This window comes from Podarcis pityusensis (genome assembly GCF_964106645.2).
Source record: "Podarcis pityusensis genome assembly, chromosome: 6".
Taxonomy (NCBI): domain Eukaryota; kingdom Metazoa; phylum Chordata; class Lepidosauria; order Squamata; family Lacertidae; genus Podarcis; species Podarcis pityusensis.
Genome location: NC_138030.1, coordinates 23,089,511 through 23,113,811, shown reverse-complemented (window position 1 = coordinate 23,113,811; position 24,301 = coordinate 23,089,511). Strand labels below are relative to the sequence as shown.

The 24,301-nt window shown below is 44.0% G+C and overlaps 1 protein-coding gene across 3 annotated transcripts in view; it reads left to right on the top strand.

Annotated features, from left to right (window-relative positions):
• Nucleotides 1-204: 204 nt before the first annotated feature.
• Nucleotides 205-24,301, top strand: part of LPIN3 (lipin 3) — a 35,835-nt gene continuing 11,738 nt past the window's right edge. The window contains exons 1-9 of one of the 3 annotated variants that reach the window (XM_081009217.1): nt 205-357; nt 10,200-10,400; nt 12,842-12,937; nt 15,764-16,014; nt 17,508-17,615; nt 18,817-18,934; nt 19,603-20,068; nt 20,710-20,809; nt 23,110-23,300. In XM_081009217.1, coding sequence (XP_080865343.1) covers nt 10,209-10,400; nt 12,842-12,937; nt 15,764-16,014; nt 17,508-17,615; nt 18,817-18,934; nt 19,603-20,068; nt 20,710-20,809; nt 23,110-23,300 — 1,522 coding nt within the window. In that variant the 5' untranslated portion in view covers nt 205-357; nt 10,200-10,208. Of the gene's footprint in view, nt 358-383; nt 542-10,199; nt 10,401-12,841; nt 12,938-15,763; nt 16,015-17,507; nt 17,616-18,816; nt 18,935-19,602; nt 20,069-20,709; nt 20,810-23,109; nt 23,301-24,301 lie in introns of those variants that run through there. The other 2 variants (XM_081009218.1, XM_081009219.1) reach the window with 2 other exon arrangements.

The following is a 24,301-nucleotide window of genomic DNA, read 5'->3' as shown; positions in this document are numbered from 1 at the left end:
AAACAGCAGGGGGCTCCTTGTTGCTAATTAGTGGCAATCTGTCAGGTCTGATAAGCCGGTGAGAGAGAGAGAGGCTGAACTGTCAAATACCTGCAGCTCAAACACTCATCTGCTGCTTAATACAAGGAAGCCCAGGAGAGATTTCTGATGTCCCCATAGGCTCAGCCCGCAGTAACCTGGTAATGCTTGTTATACAGACTCCTCCCCTCATTCAGGTGTGAGGAAAACAGGAAGCACCAGGTAAGTAGGTGGAGCACAGAAAAGATGTGTCTGTAGGTAGCAACCTGTTGGAATCTTGAGACTGCTCTCATTTCAAAGTCCAAGAACCACTGAAGTCAGGTTGAAGGTCCTATCCAGGTAATGCAAGCTGGCTGGCAAGTATACCGAGGAAAACTATCCTTGTTGTGTGTGTACATTTGGGGAGCTGTTATGGCAGAGAATGTAAGCAAGTAGTGCTTTGTTTGGAAACAGTCAGACAGTGGACTCCTATAATGCCTACTCAGAAACAAGACCTGTTGAGTTCAGAGGATCTTACTTCCAGGTAAGTGAGTATAGGATTGCAGTTTGAAGATTGTGGCACACAGCCTGGGGTGGGGGATTTTGGTGTGCAGGAAGTATCTCACTGAACTGTCTGGCATATTGGACAATGAGGAAACAGTTCTGTTTGCTTGATGTTTTCTTTTTCTTTATGTGTATAGCATAGATGGAGTAAAGCTTGCAAATTGGACAGCAAGCTGAGGTTTTTATGGTGGGGGATAAATTCAGTAGGGCTAAAGATCTGTATGGCCAAAGGAATTTCAGCTTACTGTCTTAGTTTAACCAGCCTCACGAGGTGGTTGTGAAAATAAAATGGATGGAGAACAGAAGGACCATTTAAGCCTGCCCCGTGCTCCTTGGAGAAAGGGTGAAATATAAATATAAAAATAAAGTTGTCTTTATGTACTGTCCTTTCGTAGAATCCTGTTAATCCTTTCCCTGGTGCTCCTCTGTCTGCTGCTCTGGTCTGTGGGAAGAACTAAATTTCTGTATCGCATCTAAACCTTGTTGGCTTGCCTTTAGCTCCAGTCCTGACCTGAAGCTGCCTTTCTGGCTGCATCCTCTTATGTTTCCTTCGTGCAATATTAATGTCAGCTTCAGCTGTGCCTAGGCACCGCCTCCCTTCAGAAAAAGCACTTCTGCTATCCAGGTTGACAACTTTGGCTTTACCTGTTCAGGGCTACAATTCCCAGCACAGTGAACAAACTACATATCCCAGGATTGTCTGGGGGAAGTCATGTACTTTAAATGTATGGTGCTGTATTCAACGTAGTACTAAGGCGAATGCAGTAAAAAGCTTTTTTCCTTGTGTGGCGTAGCATTCTCCATCTTCCTCCCCATGTACCCCCTAAATCTGGTCTGGTGATTGCTCCGACCCTTTGGAGCAGATTTGGTAATGGGCAGAAGAAGATGGGGAAATCCTCTTGCACTAGTCATTGTATTACTTTAATGCCTCCCAGGGTCTCAGCTGCAGCCCTCTTCTTATAATTGTTTTCAGACAATATTAAAGGGAACAATTCACTTTATTATTAGAATAAAAATCACAATGTTGTACACCTATTTCAGCATATAACCATCTATAGCAATATTATGACTGTTTTATATGGGAGTAACAAGCAGTTTATGGGGCAATTTCTAATACAACTGTATGGCATCCCTTAATGAAGGTCTGTTCACATCTTGCAACACATGAATCCAAATATAGGAACATAGGAAATCTGACCACTGGTCCATCTAGCTCAGGTGTAGCCAATATAATGTCATCCAGGTGTGGTGGACCTCCCATTAATCCTGACCATTGGCCATACTGCCGAGACCAACATATGGCAGGCACCACATTGGCTATCCTTGGTCTAATTCAATATGGCCTACACTGACAGCAGCCCTCCAGAGATTCAGATGGGATGTCTCCCAGCTCTAAGTTAAGTTGCTAGGGGTTGAAGTTGGCACCTTTCTGCAATCAAAGCAGATGCTCGATGAGTGACCTATCGCCCTTCACCAAGCAGCGCACAAGCTATGCATTGTTGCTTGCCGACTACCTGACAGCTAGCCTGTTCTTGTGCTATGGCCAGTCAGCAAAATCAGAAAGGCTGTTAAGCTCCTTGTGGCCTGCACCTGGCTTGATAGATTACCAGTGAGACAGGCCAGCCTCATTTCCGCGGGAGTTGTTGAAAGACAGCAGATAAACATTGCATGTTTCTACCTGCTGTGTTGTTACCACTCAGCTGTTGGGTGGTGTGTGAAGTTGCTACAGATGTCCTATGAGCAATGTTGGAGAACTGAGTCAAATACACCGAGCATGTACGGAAACCCAATTTAATAAGTTGTAGGTGGAGATAGGGAGATCGGAGTAGAGCTTCTTTCTAAGGTGTGCCAGTCACCAGGTGAAGGAAAGATGGGTGGCAAATGCAAAGGACAGCAGTAGCCTAGGAGTGAAGTACTCGACTGCAGAAAGGGCTGATCAGTTTAGAAATACTGGTGCATGATCATGACAAAATGTGGTTGTTCTGCTCAGTGTACTGGGGAGAAGAATGCTTTGTTTTCCATGTGGCTGTCCTGCAGGTACTTAGTGTGTGGATAAAGAAAATAATGAAGTTCCCTCATAAGGGAACTTCAAATCCACAGTGGTCATTGCTGCTTTCTAGTACAGCTCCACCAGAGAAGGCTTTCACAGCATTGACACTGATAAGGGTACAGGATGCTTTCTTTGCCATCCTGGCCTACTTAGCAGTTCAGGAAGGGAGAACAAGCCTCGGCTGAATTTCTTGTTAGCAGGGACTGGCTTTAGAGTTCCTGCTTTGTTTTCTGGCAGGGCACTTGTGCCTTTAATTACTAATGACAGACAGAAACCCAGCTGGTGTGTCTGTCTCTCCCTTTACTGCATGGAGGTGCAATAGCCGGGAAAGCCTTCTCTGGTGGAGCTGTACTAGAAAGCAGCAATGACCACTGTGGATTTGAAGTTCCCTTATGAGTGTTGTTGCAAACAGCTTTCAGGAATTTGAATTATTGGCCTCTTCTACCAGGTAATTTTAAAATTTGGAGCCCTGGGTATTACCTCTGAAAAGTGTGTGCTCCAATGAATGTAAAGTTTCAGTGTGCTCAAGTCTGAGATAAATACTAGGTGTGTTTATCTGTGCATTTGCAGCCTGTTTGAGTCACTCTGTGTGTTATCCCTTTGATCTGCAATTCAGCTCCTGTGTAACTCTATATAAAATAAAACCACTGTGTTTCCCTATTCAGTATAACAGGAAATCTAAAAAAGGTTATATCCTTTTCTCCTTTTGGCCAAAGTAGATGAAATTTATGGGCACAGGAGCCCCTTCAAAGTGGTTTAAACATACCAAATTGCAGGGTAATTGGTCCAGGGCCTTTTTGTTGCAACACCCACTGTGGGAGGCTTGGGAGTTTGTTTCTGCTCTCTTACCTTAAAATAATGAAGAAGTAGCCAATTGGTGTGTATTCTTGCTTGTACATTTTTTAAAAAAACTTTGCAGTTTCATGCCAGCCTTTCTTTCTGGTGGTTGTTTGGGAGCCAGTGTGGTGTAGTAGTTAAGAGCAGTGGACTCGTAATCTGGTGAACCAGGTTTGCTTCCCTGCTCCTCCACATGCAGCTGCTGGGTGACCTTGGGCTAGTCACACTTCTCTGAAGTCTCTCAGCCCCACTCACCTCACAGAGTGTTTGTTGTGGGGGAGGAAGGGAAAGGAGATTGTTAGCCGCTTTGAGACTCCTTAAGGGGGGGTGAAAGGCAGGATATCAAGTTCAAACTCCTCCTCCCAGTAGGCTTTACAGGCCTTCAGATAAGTTTTTACACTTTTCTGATAGACCTTACAATGTGTCTAGAATGCCCTCATACAGATGTAACTTTCTCTTAGTAAGATTTCATAGCCAGGTAAGACACTTGCTGGTCCTATCAAAATTTAGGCCTCCTTTTGAGCCTTTTATATAGCTAAAGTTTTCAAGCCTGGGTAGAGTTCTAAAGTCCGACTTCCACGAGACTCCATGACTCTGAAGGCGGATCATTTATTAATGTGATTCACTGACTTCATAGCTCTGGCTCACTGGAAGCATTCCTTTCCTGTTTTATCTAAAGGTTGATACAGAACTATAGTCACTGATGAGCTCATGACAACATCATCAGCTGCCTGTATAAAAAGTCAGAAATGCAGAAGGTTGAGGTGGCTTTCTCGAGAAATTACAGTGGGCCTTGGGACCTGTTATTCTGACTCCTACCACTTTCTATCCTATAGTAACAGAAGGCCTACAGTCTCTTCTCCTGTGTTCTGCTCTAATGAACCACTACCATTTTTTAAGAGTGGGGTAGCTCATTGGGGTGTCTTCTAGATGATGTTGTACTCCAACTCCCATAATCTCCAGCCAATGGCCAGGAATGATGGGAATTTCAGTCTAACAACATCTGGAGAGCATCAGATTGGCAACCAGCCCCGGGTTTAAGAGTATACCCTCTACCTTTTAGCTCTTGGTGTTGGATCCTGTCATTTGACAGTCTTCCCACAACCCCAGGCCTGGGATCTACCTATGGCTGAACTTGAACCTGCAGCTAAGCTTGCCAGCCTCTCAGCTGGCCACTGTAGCTGTGTCTCTTAAACTGGGTCACAACAGGAGCATGACCACCATGCAATTATATGATAAAAGATTAAGAAATGGTTCCTCAAATACATGTTTGGGTTAAAAGTGGGCCCTGGATCTGAAAAGGTTGAAGATGACTGTTCTAGAGTACTCTGCTGGAAGTTCACAAATATACCGTTCTGCCACAAATGCATGTTGCTTTCTTTATGGGTGCAAACTGCAGGCCTCTGATGGCTTTGTCCAGCATGGAGATCTAAGAAAAGAGCCCCTGCTGCTGACTTTTGCTTGTCCTGCAGTTGCTTATAACCAAGGACCCTGCCCACAACAATGTAGTAACATGTGTGATTTTACACAATTGCGCACATGCACACTATTTATGAATGCTTTCCAAAGCTGCCCTCAAGACTTTAGGTGAGCATAACTGTTGAGGACAGAGAGGGGAGCTCTAACAGTTTCTGTGCTATGGGCTGTGAGCTTGCCTGCATAGCTGCCAATTAAATTGCACCAAAGAATGCTCAGCTCAGCAGGTTACTGTGGCAAGGGGACTGTCTCATGACCTTCTCTCGGCTCTGAACAGCATGGAGCTGACAGAGGCAATGAAGTTTCCAGAGTCAGCCAGGGCCCCTTCCCCCTGCCTCTCTAGGAATCACTTTATCCTTGATATTTGCAGGATAGGAAAGGTAAACACCTGCAGCTCTTCTGCTGTCTGCTTAGAAAGAGAAGCCTGGTCCTCATGCTGGCTCAGTTTGGCTCAGTGTAGATTCCAGACGGCCTTATGAGATGCTTGGGAGCAAGATCAGCTCTCTCAAATTGCTCAGCAGAGGTGGGTTTCTTTCTAGGGAGGGAGGCAATGTGAAACTGCCCCAAATTTGCTGGGTAAGAAGCAGCTTACTTTGCGGTGTGTGTGTGTGTGTGTGTGTGTGTGTGTGTGTGTTTGAGATGCTCTTCATATGGCTGTGGGCATTTCCATGGGTTCATGGATTTTGTGTGTGTGTTCACATACAGTAATTGTATAATAGTTGCAGTGGCGCATTCTTTTCCCAACAGCGGATCACTGTTGTAGGTAAATGGTGTTTTTTAAGGATACAAAAGTTTTGCTGCTGGAGGGTGTCTTTTTGTATTCTGCTTGCTGTGGCTATTGCATTCTGAAGTGCTGCATATACTTAATTCATGGTAGCATTAAGGAGAAAGATCCCCAAGTGGAAGCATTTGGCTGATAGAATGACCGCCTCTTCTCCCCCCGAATTCTGTCCAGGGGTTCTCTCGACCCTCCCAAGTAAGCCCCACTGAGCTTGGTTGGACTCCTGTGTATCTTACTTCTTGAGACACGCATTTAGGGTAACACTAGAACACTCTGTATTTTTTCAGGACACAAGTCATGTGCCCAGCACTTTGTGTTAGCACTCATGTAAGCTCCTGCACAAAAATGGAGGTCAGGGATGGAGCAATTGGGCACCATGGGCATAGCCAAGGCAGGGCGGGGGGGGGCTGTTGCCCACCAATCAATAGAAATACATAGCAAACTGAGGTTCTGCGCCCCCCCAACAGAAATCCTGGTCACGCCCATGACAGGCACAATCCCAATTTCTTCTTGACCATTTCAAAACACTTTGGACATCAGACCCAGGCTCTATGTAGTGTAATGGAGCAGTGTTCATTTTTAAATATTGTGGGACAATGTGGGTAACAAATACCCTCTTTTTCCTTACATCAATACATTGCTGACTGTGGCTGAACAAATGAGCACAGCACACAGGATGTTACAAAATACACACTTGTTCTTATTTTCTTTTATGGAATGTTGCAGGGTTGAAAAGTCTAAATGAGCACTGCTAAATGACATTGTGTACCAAATAAATCAAGTCCCTGTGATGTTACTTCCTCCCCAGTGACCATTTATAGATTGTCAAGTGAGAGCCATTTGAAAAAGATGAACTCACAAAAGGGGCAGAAACACACAGAGACATTATTTAGAGTTTGCTTTCCATGAGGCTCTTTAATAAGAAATGGAAATGTCAGGACCTTGGTGTCCATTAGTAACTGTTGGGGGAATAAACTGCTGCCAGATGACATCCTTGAGAATCAGTCATAGAATCGCAGAGTTGAAGGAAACCTCAAAGGTCATCTAGTTTTCCACAATGCAGGAAATGCGCTGCTCCAGCATCCCTGGTAGGTAACTATTCAGCCTTTGGGCAAATGGTCTTGACTTGCTCTGTGTTATCACGCCTTTAATGGCTGCTTTGTTGTAGTATATCTCATCGTGAGGAAAAGGTTGTGTGCGCAAGTGGGTGACCTGAGACCCAAGGATTTGAATGAAGATGAATATTGCATCTTTGATGTACAAGTAGCACTACGCTTAATTTGACTGTGCCAGTTCCTATGAAATAATTCCATGCGGCCACTTCATACCAAAAAGAAAGTAAGCCATTTCACACACTGAAGGATAACTGAAGTATTTTTGAACTGCGATTGGATGTTGAGTTATTAAATCAGTTGCCAAGATGATTCTATTCCTACATGATGCCTTATTTTAGCACTGGATTATTATTTTAATTGTACATCTTATTACCTATTAATTGGGAGTGGTGGTTTACCTTAATGTTTCCGCATGAATTGGCAGTGGTAAGTCTCTGGTTCCATTTGTGGGCAACTTCCTATGTACCAGTGACTTTTATGCTACCATCTCTCTTCACTAGTTCCCCCATTCATTTTTAGATGAAATTAAATTGTTGTAGATGGCTGCTCATATCAGAGAGAGCATTATGTTTCCTGTGTAATGGGTGTTAGGAGTAAGAGTGGTGGTGGGCTGACTTACTCCTGATTCTACAGGGAGCCCCATGGAGGATGCCGCATATTTTCCTGCCCCATAGCTCTTCCACTTGTTCCACATACAGTCAAGGTCAAAGCAGTTCTTTGTCCATTTTGCTATAGACTGTAATAACGACTAAGGCTTCTGCCTATGCTGTCCATTATGTGTTTTATGTAAAATAAGCTTGTAATGACATCTTCAGTGTAAGAAAAGTGCATCATGATTACTTAATTTGCATAGGTGTGTAGTGTACTGGCACAGCCAAGGGGCATCAATGCATGGTTACTATAGACATCTGAAGTCTTCTTAATAACTCCTCATGACTTAATTACATGGTTCAAAGCCTTTCCCATGAATAACGCGAGTGCACACCGGGTGACTCATATAAAAAACAAAGTTGTAACACTGATCAACACTGGAATTGCTCGCTCTGCCGAGGTGCAAGTTTCTTCAAGTATTCTGTATGTTCCTGATCTTAATTTCTCGGATGTCAAGGATGAAAACTCAGCTAATGAGCAATGCTGCCACATTGGTTGAATTGAATGGATTAATATATATATATAAAATTTAATTGACTAGAAAGGTGCCCTTGATTAAAATTTTACAAACATAAAAAAATAGAAGGCCAAAGGGCATTTCCCGTTTCTCTTGCATAGGCAGACATGCCTTTTCCTGCTATACCTGCTATGACATTTGTGTGCATCCTCTAAAATCAAATTGTGCTGCTTCAGAACCAATGTTTTACCTATATGTAAATTTCATCAATAAAACTGATTTATCAGCTAAAACCCATATAATTAATTGGCTGGCGAAACAGTTGCTGAATGTTCATTTCTGGGGTGTCTGTTAAAAATCTCATGCTTAGAGATAGGGCATTGGATCTAGGCAGAAAATAGAAGCTAGCATAGGTACATCAGTCCACTACCCCTAGCCAATGAATCTTCACTTTGCTGAGTAGCAGGCATGCTGATTCTCCTTAGGGAGCAAAGGGCCCACAGAAGTGGTTCTAATTCTGTCTCTTTCCATTGCAATGCTTCAGAGACACCTAGGAATATTAGTTAGGGACACGTGTATTATTTCTATCCCACTTGCTGGTTCTGTATCCTGAAAGCAGAACTAGACATTACAAGGGAAGCACAAGATTCCGAAACTTGAGTTTGCCTCTTAACATCAAAATGTTTGTGGGAGATACTTGCATGGGAGAATTGAGTAAGAGCGGGTGCTTAGATGTTCTCCTACCTAGTCATTCTACCCTGATCATTTGTATTAGTCTATAAATAGTGTTTAGTGCCATTGTTATTGGCCATAGTGTTGTGTTATATTGTTCAGCTAGTCATTCTACCCAGCAGGTGTGGCCCAACTGGATTTAAACCTCTCTACACACCCAGTGGCTCTTAAAATGGAAAACTAGCCTGTCCGGGAAGATGGCTTAGGGGAAACTATTTGGTTTCTCTATTATAGTCATGTATCTGTTGGCTCCATGGCATTTGCAACCTCTTGTTTTCAGGAAGCCATTATTCATATGTCACTGATGATATCCTTCTTACCAGCTGAATCTCCTAGTTATCTTGGGTGACACAGAACCCTGGAATCAGTAACTTCCGATGTGTAAAATCATCCATCATGCATTCCGTAGAATGAGTTTAGGAAGCAGGAAAGCCTAATATGTCTGCTTTCATTGGTGGTGTCCTTAGGCTTCAGGAGTCATATCACAATGGCTGACTATAGATGACTGTTTGCCAAGTGGTAACTGCCCACACTGCAAACCTTATAAAATTAGAGCTGGGACGTGGCTGAACTTCCAGATCCTTCTCAGAACAGATAGTAACATATACAACACAAAGTAGTCCAGAAATGGCATAACACCTCCTTTGGATTCAAGGTGCCATATACTAAAAGTTGCTGACCTTTTTGGACCTATGGGTACATTTTGAATTTTGGAAGAGTGCTGGGGGTGCCGGTCCTAAAATGGCTGCAATGGGGATAAAGCATAACCCAAAATTGGCTGTTATGGAGAGCACAGCATAGCAAAATTAGAGAGGCAACTATCCCTGACAACTTCATCCTTGCCATAGGAAGTCAGTTATGCCCCGATTGTGGGAGATTACAGAATACAGATTATTCTCATCCCCTCCCTCTCGCTCTCCCGCTCTCTCTGTGATGGTGTTACTGTCTAATAACAGGGAGCATTCCTTAGTACCAGGAAAAATACACATCACTGTCACTCTTATGTCAGATAAACTGGTTAGAAGGTATGTGCACATTTTGCCCCGTAGCTTTCTTTCTAGGAGGCTAGAGACAAAGGGCGTATCCACACTTATCTTCTGCCTCGCTCTTTCCTGGCAGAGGTCTGCACTGAAACGCTCTGTGTCCAAGGGCATTGTTTTTGCCCAAGAATTTTCCCTGCAAAAACCCTCTCTCTATTGCTCATTCAGAGCAAATGTCTATTCAGGTTTTCCACAAATTGCCGTTTGCTCTGATTGAGCTTTAAAGAGCAGGTTTTCACAAGGAGACCTCCCAAGGAAAGGGTGCACAGACACAGACCTTTGAAGTGTGGACCGTGCCTGGAAAGAGGAGAGGAAGGGTAAGTGGGGATAAGTCATTACTTCTTTTTCTTAAAATGGAAGCTCGGAGTCTGTGGGACCTGCCCAGTGATACCAGTGGAAGCATTCCTAGACAACAAGGCATCCATGGGATGGGGACCCTGTATTACATGATTATTCGAAAAATTTAAAAAATCTGTCTCTTCCTTCTTTCTGTTTGTAGTCTCGGACAATGAACTATGTGGGGCAGCTCGCTGAAACGGTGTTTGGCACTGTGAAGGAGCTGTATAAGGGCCTGAACCCAGCCACCCTGACAGGCTGCATTGATGTCATTGTGGTGAGGCAACCAGATGGCTCCTTCCTCTGTTCACCTTTCCATGTGCGCTTTGGGAAGCTACGTGTTCTGCATTCCAGTGAGAAAGTGGTAAGTGACACTTGATGTGTGTTGACAAGGACTAATATGCTTGAAGATCAAGGAGGTCAAATGTGGAAACTACCAAATTCCACCACAACGTCACAACGTTATGCTTAGTAACCTTATTGTTGCAGGATATGGGTTATGGATTATTGCTGGGAAGCTGATTTTGTTTTTGGCATCTACTAACAACTTTTTAGTCCCAGCAAGGCTATCCAGGCAGGTGATTTTAGCAGCCATGAGTGTTTTTAAATTACTAATTTTATTTTGTATGTATTTTTTTAGTTCTTTAAAATATTTGCTTTTTATTGGTATTTTAAATGTGTATTTTAGACAGCATTGCAAACCACTTAGATGTATATATCACTTACTATTTTGCTAAATAAAAAAATGAGTAACTTGTGTGGGGGATGCCCATTCATACAGTCTTTTCAGCACAAAACCATATGGATTACTGGTCTTGTGACATTTGAGCAAATTTAGTAATCTGTGTACAGTACTGCCATGCTAAAAAGATTGTATGAATGGGCCATAGTTTTCAAGTGCCATTCAGAACTTCAGACTTATCTCACATTATAGATTGACTATTGGTTAAAAATTCTCTAAACATGCCTGCCAAATAGGAAAAGTTGAACTTCCATTAACCCTTGAGCCCAAATTTGTTACCTGTCCAGTCGTCTCCTGTGAGACATATGGGAAGCCACAAAAGCACAATTTAGAAACACACTGGTCCAAGGTCACATTGGCTCAAACAACATAACCAGTACATTTCCGAGCACAATTCAAAGTGTTGGTGCTGACCTTTAAAGCCCTAAACAGCCTCAGCCCAGTATACCTGAAGGAGTGTCTCCACCCCTATTGTTCTGCCCGGACACTGAGATCCAGCTCCAAGGGCCTTCTGGCGGTTTCCTCACTGTGAGAAGTGAGGTTACAGGGAACCAGGCAGAGGGCCCTCTCGGTAGTGGCACCCACACTGTGGAATGCCCTCCCATCAGATGTCAAGGAAATAAACAACTATCCGACTTTTAGAAGACGTCTGAAGGCAGCCCTCTTTAGGGAAGTTTTTAATGTTTGAAGTTTTATTCTGTTTTTAATGTTCTGTTGAAAGCCACCCAGAGTGGCTGGGGAAACCCAGCCAGATGGGTGGGGTAGAAATAATAAATTATATTATTATTATTATTATTTTATTTTATTACCAGTTTTACAGCGGAGGTGGGTACTTGTCATGCATCCTGCTGAGGGCCATTTTTGAATTGGACTTGTGTTCTGCACAATGCAGCCAAGTGATCCGTATTGCGCAAAGATGTGCCTGCTGTGTGGGGAGATGAGCTTGCTTGTTGCTTTATCTCATGCCACATTGTTCCTGACCTTTTAAAAATATATATACACAATGAGGTACAACATGTACTTCAACCTTTCCACTGGCTTCCTGCAATTTCAAATCTGCTATGCTCATTGGTGACGATGGGGTTTAAGTGAAGCATAATATTTATGAAAGGAAATGTGACTAAGTGTATTTTCTCCCTTGTCTGTGACCAAAGTCCTGTTAATGTAGGGGGTAGGGGACAAAATGGAAGCATGGGCCGCTAAAGAGGGTTCATGATGGAGAAAGGCTAGTTTTATGGCTTGGACAGATGAGGTGCTTTCTTGGACGCTAGAGGCAGTTGTTCATTTGGAAAGCAAGCCCCCATTTAAATTAGAATTATATCACTGGAATGTGCTGTGTCAAAGTTCTCACAGTAAAACCAGGCCTGCAGCCAGGCTGATCTTTTTTTATTTTTAAAAAAGAAAGAAAAGAAACAGGCCGGACTGTTTTTCTTTCACTTAGCCTGAAAAAGTCTAGCATGTACAATTATGAATTTGCATGTGCATGTGTTTCGACTGAGATTATAAACTAAGCAGTGCCTGGTTTAATTTTATTCTCTTGCTATAAAAAGCAGTAACTCATAGCAAAGTTGGTGAGGTAACATTACACAATTCCATGCTGTGCTGTTTATGCACTAATCTAATATGTGTTTATGAATAACCTGCATGAAAATTCATTTTTAGAAATGAAAAATGAAAACGTTCATCAACATCTATCAAAATACAAATAAATTTCTCTGTTGTATCGTCTTTCACAATGTGCATTTTAAAATGATTTTGAATGTGTTTGTTAATTAACTGCACTATATTTGCATGTCATCCCAATGCATAAAGTTCCCTGTGTGGTTTATTGTTTTTTGAGCTGAAGCACTGGAATATTTTGGAAGTGTGAAAGGCAGGGGATAAGTATTCCTCACAATGCTGATGAGGTCAGTTTAGTCTTGGAATTCACAAAGATCAAATTCCTCATACATCTCTAAGTCCCAGATATGGAAAGCGGTTAGAATGCTTTTTGTGTTCACTTCACCATTGACTTTTCTGGGATTGCTTCCTAGGCTAAAAACAATTAACCTTCTTTTTTTTAGGTTGACATTGAAATTAATGGCGAGCCAGTCAATCTGCACATGAAGCTGGGTGACAATGGAGAAGCCTTTTTTGTCCAGGAGTCAGAGGAACGCAAGGTGGGAAGATAGTAACATTAGAAAAGACATTAAAAACTACCCCTCAACTTTTCAGCTTCCAAATAGACTACACTGAAGGCTTGTTGTTTTCCCAATACTCCTTTGCCTGCCTTCTCACTCCTGAAGTCCTCATCACTAGTTTTAGGGTAGTGCGGGCGGTTTTCCTGCACAGGGCAACAAGCAGAGGGGGCACAAAATTGAGAAGATCCATTTAGAGGTGTCGTTTTTTTGCCTCACACAGAGCACCATATGACAAAAAGATTACCCAAGTCCTTGGCCATGCCTCTCAACAATCTGGATAAATTCCTCCTGATAAATTCCACCTATATCTCAGACCATAATCCACTGGATTTCTTGTCTTGCTTTTAATTTTTTTTGCTAGTCCAGTGCTTGGCCCTTTCTTGGGTCACATTGAAAACACACTGCTTTCCCTCCCGCAAAGGATCCTGGGAACTTTACCCATCAGAGTTACAATTCCTCTAACAAATTACATTTTGGGGGAAAGCAAATTTGCAGGTGTGATCTTGGTAACCTCCTGCAACAGGGTTTTTCTGTTCTATTCCTCGAAACCACTACAATGTGTGCGAAGTTGGCACTGAGAAGGCCCTGATTCTCTGGAGCATAGCAAATCAATACCATCTGCATATATTTACTCATTTTAGATATATTTTGTCTGTTTTAGCTACTTTCTGAAGCCCTGTTCTCTTGAAATCGGACAACTCTATCCGCCTTTTGAGACTTTGCCAGGCACTTCTTCTGGCTCATTCAACAAGAAGTGATCACATTTCAATAGATGTCCAAAGCTTTGTATGAAAGAGGAGCTTCTCTTCAGGGGAAAAAGTTCATGAGAAAAAAGTTCATCTATTAAATGGATCCTCAGAGAAACGTGCTCTGAAGCCCATCATAATTCTCTGCTGAAATTTTCTGGGTCCCGAATTCTGACTTTGTGGCACTGTATAGTAGGCTTCCTGTATTTCTAAGCTCACTCAGAGAGGTGGAGCAGCTGATAAAGTATTTTATAGATGTCTTTCGGCTGTTCATTACCAACAATGTAAACTAGGAGGGGCAGCTTTCAAGCAATGACCCACCCCCATGTATGTTCATTGTCCCCTAATGAATACATGAAAAAAGTTGAAGTTATCCTCTTTTCCCCCTCTCTCTGCACTCTATTCATTTGCTATCCTCACTACCTGTTTCTATATCCTGGGGTTTTTTCACTCTCTGGCAGTAATAGTAGTCCAAGAATTTGGTCCTACAACAGTGGCCAAAAAAGGAAGGAAGGGCCTTTCTTAAAATGCCCCTGCCTTTTTATCACTAACTTCCCATCATGCCAAAGTTCACCATAACAAATGAGAGAAGCAATTCTGTCTTAATAGCCTGTGCACCTCAATCCCTGGGATGAAGCAAGGAATGGGACTCCAAATTCTTCCTGCACTGGTCTCCCAGATAGATCATAAAGCCTGATACTCCTTTGCATTTGACACTGAGGGCTCATCCAGTCTTTCTTTTGCATTGTGCTTTCCAGGTCTGTGTCTAAGTGGGCTGTTTTTTGTTTTTTTGTCTTTGTCCTTACATCTTTCCCTGGGAAAACCTGCTGATTACCACTGAATCAGAACAATCAGGGTTTTTGCAGATTGACACTTGTTCCAATTCAGAGGCTGTTGTTGTTGTTTAGTCATTTAGTCGTGTCCGACTCTTCGCGACCCCATGGACCAGAGCGCGCCAGGCACTCCTGTCTTCCACTGCCTCCCGCAGTTTGGTCAAACTCATGCTGGTAGCTTTGAGAACACTGTCCAACCATCTCGTCCTCTGTCGTCCCCTTCTCCTTGTGCCCTCAATCTTTCCCAACATAAGGGTCTTTTCGAGCGAGTCTTCTATTCTCATGTGGTGGCCAAAGTACTGGAGCCTCAGCTTCAGGATCTGTCCTTCCAGTGAGCACTCAGGGCTGGTTTCTTTAAGAATGGATAGGTTTGATCTTCTTGCTGTCCATGGGACTCTCAAGAGTCTCCTCCAGCACCATAATTCAAAAGCATCAATTCTTCGGCGATCAGCCTTCTTTATGGTCCAGCTCTCACTTCCATACATCACTACTGGGAAAACCATAGCTTTAACTATATGGATCTTTGTTCAGACATGCGCTTGGAAAAGCACTGGAAAGCACAGCACAAAAGACAGTCAGAATGAGCCCTAACACATAAATTTGCAATTTTATCCAAGGTTTATCTTTGTTTGTTTCTATGGATTTATACCTAGCATTCAATGAAATGATCCCCGAGGTATATTACAAGAGATTGCAATAGCAGATGCACATCAATAGCCCTTACTCCTCAAGTCAATATATGGGGTCCTGAGTGTTCTTCATTTCTACTGCATAGTCTCAGAGCATCATACCATTAAAGCCAAATGTTCTTTCTGGTGGAGATGAGTGGGGGAGAAGGCTCCCTGCAGCTGCTCTTTCATTGGCTGATGAGGCATGGAGTCAGGCTGTTCTTCCCCTTGCTGTGATGATTGTTTCCTGGGAGGGAGGAGTTTCAACCTCCCAGCATTCCTTTGACTCCTGACCAGTTGTAGAGGCCACAGTGCATTCTCCTTCCGTTTGCCATTCTAGGTATTGATTTGCCTGGTTTTATAGTAGCCACAAGGAACCTGTGGCCCTCCAGATGCTGCTGAACTACAGCTCCCATCACTTCTGACTGGGGTTGATGGGGAGTGAAGTTCTACAACATTGAGAGTCACAGGTTCCCCGTTTCTGCTTTATAGTTTAATCAGCTCCTAACTTGGGTCAGAGGTTGAGCCTTTTTGTGTGCGCCCCTCCCCTTGTTCCAGGAGAGCATCCCCACTTCCATGTGCACATCTCCCATCCCACTGGAGAAAAATGCAGAGCCTGTGTCCAGATCGTCCAGCTTGCATGGAAACCCTGACGTCTTGGGCTCAGAAGCAGCCCTTCGCAAGAAAAGATGGCGCAAGAAGAAACCAAAGAAGAGGGAGTCACTGGGAGACTCCACTTCAGAAGAAGAAGAAGGAGGGACTGAAAGTGAGAAATCTCTGGAGGAGAAGCGGAAGCTGTTGACTTCCAAGTAAGTAGGTTGTAACCAAAACTTGGATTGCCATCATGTGTTGAATTGCTGCAAAGGCCAGCCATCATTGGTATTTGCACCAGCTTTGCAGCTGTGCAATACATTTTGTTGTTTTGCTGCTTTGCTGCTGGGAGTTCAGGGGTTGGGCAGGAGAGCATTTACTGGGGCTAGACGACTGTTTAAAGCTCCTTAGTAGTCAGAGGTCAGGTGGGGCAGATGCATCTTTTTTAGGAAATTACAGTGAAAGGGAGTGGCACAGCCCTGCAATGCCAGTATATAAGGGGTAACCTGAGAAAGTGCTCTCTCAGCACAAAATTGATTATAAGCAGTGCTTTTTTCTGGGGGTACGCATACCCCTAAACATTTTGTGAATCTAAGTTTGGCCTCATTGAGGGGAAGTATTTCAATATAAGTAGGAAAATGAGAGTACTCCTAAACATTTTTTAAGGGGGGAAAAAGCACTGATTATAACCATATAAGAATGCACTTTGATTGACAAATGGCATGGGACAGGAACAACATGAGGATAATGCTGTGTTTGTTCAATGCCATCAAAAGTCCCCTGCGCTGAATGTACAGTATATTATCACACATTGTGTGCACACTCTAAATTTAATTGTCAAACTTCATAGCCCTATTAGAAGTTTAAGCTGAGAGAAAAGGAAACACACAGCTTTTTTACAGTGTAATGATTACGACATTTGCGGGGTCTTTCCTTGGGATATCTGTGTGACTAATTGGTTTGTATTTTGCTTGTCAGAACAGTAAGGGTACTCTCTAGGCTACTGATCATGTGCTATGTTTGCTTTGTAGAAAAAAGTAGTAATTGAGCACATCCTACTTTTCTCTTGACATCATTTAGACTGTAGAGTCATAGGTGGTTTACGCATTGCCATGCCGATGAATTTCCCCATATGGTATCTCAGAACATACTGGGTGATCATCCAAGATTAATGTCAAGAAACTATAACAGGCTATGTGGTTTTGTTTTAGAGGTCTGTCCAAATTCCCCATACAGTGCTATGTCAGGTTACATACACTTCAGGTTACAGACTCTGCAAACCCAGAAATAGTACCTCAGGTTAAGAACTTTGCTTCAGGATGAGAACAGAAATCGTTCTGCGGCAGCGCAACAGCAGCAGGAGGCCCCATTAGCTAAAATGGTGCTTCAGGTTAAGAACAGTTTCAGGTTAAGAACTGACCTCCAGAATGAATTAAGTACTTAACTCGAGGTACCACTGTAATTATTTGGAGGACTGGAAATGTGGCTTGAAAGCAAAAACATGAACTTCCCATGTCATGGCTGCATAGAAGAAATACATGCAAAAAACTTGCAGATGACATGCTCTGAGTTTGTATTCTGCCGTGGGAGTAATGCTAAGTCAATGTAAAACAGAGCCATGCAAATAGGGCCTATGGAGACACTTCAGCACTCAGTTAAGAACTATTTATTTGTCATTGTACCTAATTTTCCTTGTAATGTTCCTTACCAGCAACACAATGTATTACTCGTTCACTGACACTCAGAATGAAGGAGCTGGAGCTCTGCAACCTAAAGAAGCTTATCCCTATTCTGATGGAGAGCTAGCTCCCCTACAGAGGTCAGTATATGATGCAGCAGAGAGCCAAAGGCTAAACTGTTTAAAAAAGAAAGGTCCAAAAGCCCAGGTGTTAATACAGCCCCTTGAGCACATGTGAAAAAGCTGTTTGGAGGTAGAGTGAGATATTCCATTAGCCTGGCCAGAAGCATGGGAGTCCAAATGTTATACCCTCCCACAAGAAGTACTGATGGCCACCAACTTGGATAGCTTTAAAAGAGGGTTAGATAAATTCAAGGAGGATACATCTCTCTAGCCACAATGACTATGCTATGCTGCCATGGTCAAAGGCAGTAATGGTTAGCTACTCAGGGCCTTCTTTATGTGCCACTGGGGTGCAAAGATCCACACAGTGCCCCCAAATTTAGTTTAAAAGGTAAAGGTAAAGGGGCCCCTGACCATTAGGTCTAGTCGTGACCGACTCTGGGGTTGCGGCATTCATCTCTCTTTATTGGCCCAGGGAGCCGGCATACAGCTTCCGGGTCATGTGGCCAGCATGACTAAGCCGCTTTTAGCAAACCAGAGCAGCACACGGAAACGCCGTTTACCTTCCCACTGGAGTGGTACCTATTTATCTACTTGCACTTTGACGTGCTTTCGAACTGCTAGGTTGGCAGGAGCTGGGACCGAGCAACGGGAGCTCACCCCGTCGCAGGGATTTGAATCGCCAACCTTCTGATCGGCAAGTCCTAGGCTCTGTGGTTTAACCCACAGCGCCACCCGCGTCCCAAATTTAGTTTAGCCACCCCCTTATTAACTTTTATTGAACTCAAACTTGTTGAGCTTTTTTTGGGGAGGGGATTGCTCACTTGTAACAATGACGCAGCAGGAAAAACTGCTTTTCTTTCCTGAGTCGTTGGGAATATTTGACGCTACGGAGTAACAGAGCGACGGGGGGGGGGGGGGACTTTCACTCCATTGCTTCTCACTGCTGCCAACCGAGAGGGACCGGTACACATTCGGCACCCCAGGTTAAAGATGGCCCTGTAGCTACTGCAAGTGCAGGATGCTGGGCTGTTGGCCTGATCCTGCTGGCTCTCCTTATGTTATCCTGATGAGTTTCAGGTCAGGAGAACTGCTTGGGACGAGAAATGCCTTGGGCCAAGCCCTTTTTCCTTTTGCCTGATGCCCTGCCCCTGCTTGCCCCAGTAGACTTCTCCACAACAGCTAGTAAAAAGTGTTTGCTTTTATGTTCTTTTTACAGCCTTCCTCCAAACTGCGCATCAGCCCCGAAAAGTGACTCTGAGTTGGAGATCCGAAATCCTGAAATGCCACTTTGCTCTGAATCACACATGCAGTGGTCATGGGGAAGGTTGCCTGAGGTGAGTGTGGTTCGAAAGGGAACTCTGGTGTGCACTACTTTGTGTATTTCATATGCTACTTTTAGCATTAGCGATATTATTTCTAACTAAATTGCCCTTGCCAAACTGGGAAAGTGTAATTCCTACTCTAGAAACAATATTTAGATGCTTTGAGTGCCTTTTGGGCCCATCTGCTTTGTGAATACAGTATTTACTTTGATGTGTAATCTGTAGTGGAAGAGAGGTATTCTTCAAAAGACTTCTATTACAAAGTGATCTAAGCAAAAGGGTACCATTTACAATGGCTGCATATGTGATTCTGTGTGTTTTTTTGCAAACCACATGATTCTTCCTCAGGAATCCCTTATTTCTGATGGTTATTAGAGATGAATAAATTTCTCATTTTCCTTTCACTGTGGCTCTTGGGTCCTCCTTTGTTTGAGTTCTAGTAAGAGTTATCTGTTTTGAAATGTCATAAATTGATTATGCACACTGTTTTTTATTGTTATTACAAACAAAAAATCCCAATCATTTGTGCACCCACACCTACCCCCCCACTTGTGGAAGCCATAGAAATCACAGATTTCTATCTAGCCTCAGTCACATATCTAGCCTCTGAAAACAATCCTGCATTTCCTCTTTTTGTGCTGTTTTGTGATCCAAACTCAAGACATTTCTCCTCCTTTAAGGTGAGCAAATCTGACAGAGTAGAAGCAGCAAAGTCTGCCGCAAGTGTCTCCATGACAGCAGCCATTACTCCAGCAGCAACCATTCCTGTAGGTGAGACGACTCACTTCACTGCCATTACACCAGACTCAGAAAGTGACCTTGAGATGGAAGACTCTGATGAAGCATCGTGTTCTCCAGCCGCTCCTGTAGTTAGGCCGACACCTGTCTTTCCTTCTGGAAATGGCCTCCCAGTGAGTGAAGAGACCCGTTCTTCCATTCAACCCATTGGCAGTGCTCTACAAACTACTCCCGGCCTTTCAAGTGATATGCAAGTCCTAGCAACTGCTGCAGAGAATGAAGGAATAGCATCAGTTGAGGAGATTATTGAACCAATTTTGGATGTGGAAGCGCCATCCTTAAGGAAAGCTAGTTTGACAAACCCAGAGCCCTGCAGCAGCCCAGAGTTGAAACAGGAGAAGAGAAGGGGTAAGACAAGTTTGAAGACATGTAAAATGTGTGCAAAATGGGAGCTACGACAAAATGTTGCAGCTTATCCCCACCCCGCCTAAAAGAGTGTTTCTGTTTATGGCTCCAACCTGGAACAAAAGATTCATAGTTCTATCTGCAGTTCACAGACAGGACTTTTTGTTGTTGTTGTTCCTACTCCTAAAACTGTCACCCCCTGTGTTATATCACTGAATACAGCTTGGGACTAACTCTGCCACCATATAGCTTTCTTTGTGTGTAATGTTCTGGAGGGGAACTTTTGCTTTTTTAATGGAAAACAACGGTGTGCATTTCTCCTCCCTCCCTTAACCTTAATGCTCACCTCCAGTATATTGTAAGCTGCTACTGAGCTAGCCACGGAAACAATGAAGAAACTGGACAACGGCTCGTTCACTTGTTTTGTGGATTTTTTAAAAAAGTATTTCTTTCAATTTACAATTTTGTTCATATCTAGGGAGTCCCTGAAGTATGTACAAACCACTTGACTTATTTCTGAACCACCCCTTTTGGTTCCTAAATGATAGGCTCTGACCACTGAAGTCTGCTGTTAGAGGGAATGATTGCAGAAATGTCTGTTGAGCAAAGTCTTCTTATTGAAATGATAATTCTTTTTGGATCAGGTTCCATGAGGAGAAGCTCTCATCTGGGACCCACAGATATTTACTTGGAGGATCTCTCAAACCTGGATGCAGATCAAATAGCACTTTATTTCCCTAAAAGGTATGAAGCATGATTCGTTCAATAATTCTTGCGTAGTATATGCAAGGATGTATGAAGAAGCCTGTTTTCAAGATGCTTGACAGCTATTGCATCATCAAGCTGTCATGAGTTGGTGTATTCATTTCTGTATGTTCTTCACCATGGTTCCTAATGAAATTAACGTATCTTAAAACTATTCTCTTGGGAAATTGAAAGAAGACTCCACCAAACATGACCAGCACTAAATATGTACATATTCTACTGCATCTGTCTTGGACATTTTATTAGATAGTGTCCAGACCAAGTAGAAAGCATCCTCTCTTGAGCAATTTTGGAAATGCTTTAAAAGGTGTCTTAACTTTCTTAAATAAATAAAAAAAAGTTTGCAAAATAATTTGTATTCATTTGCATGAGGGTCAGCTCTAATATAAGTCACAGAGAGCCATAAGGTTTAAGTGACCATTATTGCCTGCCATTGCAGAAAAGCTGTGATGCTGGAGCTGTCCCATGCTGCCTTATCTCTGTGGCTCCCTCTGAGGAAAGGCCCTTTTCTTAGAACAAGCTCAGGAAGCCATGAGGCAAAAGCAGCTTACATGTGGGGTCTAAACTATGGTGGAGGGGAGGCCCGCCTAACTCAGGTAGCACAATGTCTTGTGCCAACTCATGGATGTAATTATTTTTTTAAAAAACATTAATGATCCTAGCTTAGGGGTCAGCAAACTAAGGTCCACGGGCCAGAACAGGCCCAATTGCCCTCTGGATCTGGCCCGCGTACAGTCCTGGAATCGCTGCTTGGATCGTTCGGGCTGTGCCATTTTTTTTTGCAAATTTTTTTGGGTGCCATTTCTTCCCCTCCACCCCCCCCCCCCACTGCAGCAGCACCTCCTCCCTCCTCCCTCCCTCCTCCTGGCTTCTCCCCGCCCTGCAGAGGAAGGGAGCTGGGCTTTGATTGGTGCCAGCAGCCAGCCAATCCAAAGCCTCGCTGCCCACGCGCTGAGGCGCAGCCCAGACTTGCCACCCGCCTGCCGGCCTCTCTGTCCATGGCCACGCTGTGGGCATCGTGACAGGTGCATCATGGGGCTTTGGCTGGAGCCTGGCACTCGGGAAAGCTGGCTCGGAAAGGAGAGGTGCCGCCACCACTGCCAGCTCCCAACGGCAGGCAGAGTGGCAGAGGAGGTAGGAAAGCAGGGGGAGAGGAAGGGCTGGGGGAGAGAGGGGGAGAGAGAGAAAAGTTTGCCGACCCCTGTCCTAGCTTGTTTGGACAAACCATAGTTAAAAACCTATTGTAGTTTGCCCTGCTTTGTGTTAGGATATTTCTGTTCCACCTTAAAAGGGAGCAGTCACACAGCCTGCGTATTTCCTGTTTCACAGGATGTTTCTGTTGTGTCTTTGCTTTCGCTCTCTCTGTGTCAGAGACACTGAAGCTGACAGTCATGTTTTCTTTGTTCTGATCAACGCTGAATAAAACTTGTAAATAATGCTCTCCTGAGTGCGTCTTTCGCTGTGCATTATCTGCTGATAGAGCGTGCATGAGTTCTGGAATGTGGCAGGCTATTTCTGGAGCTCGTGTCACTAATTGCTGATACTGTATCTACGGGAGATCGATGGATCGTCCGGAGGTGACTTGTGGGGCCATGATGGACTTTGTCTCCCTGGCAGTATCCCAACACTTTGGACATCATGACAAACTGCAGCAAATGTTTCCAGTCTCCTCATGGCTGTGCTGCAAGAGGGAAGAGGAAGGGAGAAGGCAGAACCCCAGTGCCCATGCACATATTGCTAAACCATGATTTAGCATTATGAGCAAACCAGCTCTTTACCAACAAGTTTATATTCTGATCATTTAATATTTGCCAAATTATTCTTTAAGGGAAACATGGCATTTGCATTTCTTTTTTTTCAAGAGTAATATTTATATATATTTTAATTGGATGTTTATCCACCCTGTGATTATGTGATTACATACCATATAAGCAGCATCCGCATGATGTTGGAATGTATCACGTGCGCAGAAGCCCGTGTGATACCTGGGCTGAAATGGGAGCGCCCACAGACGCAGCACCACCCGTGTCAGTCAAAGTGGCTCTCTTGAGTTGGTGGCTTGACAGCTCTTGAGAAAGCTGTGCGCTTGAGTGTAACTGCAACATTCTGAAATAAGAATGAACCTTAATATTACCGACCAGATAATTAAAACCAGGGAGAACTTCCTAAAATACCAGGATCCTGCTGCCTTCTCCTTTCTCACTTTTGTTCAATTATTGAAAGAAATGTAGTAACTGAGTGGCCTGCATGGTATCGATGCTTTGTTCTTCTGTTGTCAGTGATGCTGAGCTGAGTGGCCAAGTACAATCTGACCCTGGCAGCTTCTCTTCTGAGCACCTGCATGGTGGCGGTGCTACTACTGTTGACAACAGCGCAGATAATCTCTCGGAGCCTTCAGAAAGCAGCCAGGTGCCTCACATGCTGCTGTCTGTCTGTGGAGGTCTTGGGGATGATGGGGAATTATCTCATGGTACGTCTGAAGGAGAGGGAATAATTCTAGTGTGTGGTGCCTCACAAGGCCTTCAGGCACATCTTTGTGCTCACTAAGGCCTCCTGCCAATCATAACAGATTGGTTTGGACTTTTTGTTCCTTGGTTGACGGGGGGGGTGTTTGATGCTGCCCGGTTTTTGGTTTGGAGGGGGGAGCACTGTCTGCCACACACTACTGTTTTTGTTCCTAGGAGAGAGTGGTGACTGCAGGAGGCAGGGGTGGCACACTCTGTTTCTGCATGGTACATACCCACCTTCCTTGCAGCTGGTTATGCAGAACCCAGCTGAGGCTAAAAAAAAGAAAACCTGCTTCAAGCTGCTGGGAAAGTGAAACTGAATGGCAGGCCAGCTGGTGGTCTACACACCATAGTGGATTTGCCTTATGACTCCTTGCCAGGCTGTGTCTTAAAATGGAAATATGCTTGTGTGGAACGAGAGCCCTAGTAAAGGGGAATTTGGGGAAACATATCTACACTACAAAGGGACGCGGGTGGCGCTGTGGGTTAAACCACAGAGCCTAGGACTTGTTGATCAGAAGGTTGGCGGTTCAAATCCCCACGACGGGGTGAACTCCCGTTGCTCGGTCCCTGATCCTGCCAACCTAGCAGTTCGAAAGCACGTCAGAGTGCAAGTAGATAAATAGGTATCACTCCGGCGGGAAGGTAAACGCTGTTTCCGTGCGCTGCTCTGGTTCGCCAGAAGCGGCTTAGTCATGCTGGTCACATGACCCGGAAGCTGTATGCCGGGTCCCTTGGCCAATAAAGCGAGACGGGCGCCGCAACCCCAGAGTCTGTCACGACTGGACTTAATGGTCAGGGGTCCCTTTACCTTTACCTTTACCTTTATCTACACTACAAACCTTATTAGGTCTAAGTTTCTGTCCTCCCCAGGAACTGTATTTTGCAGGATTCTTTGCGGGAAACCATGGCAGGATAACTGTCATAACAGCAACAAAAGTTTGGGCAGCAGTGGCCGGTGTGG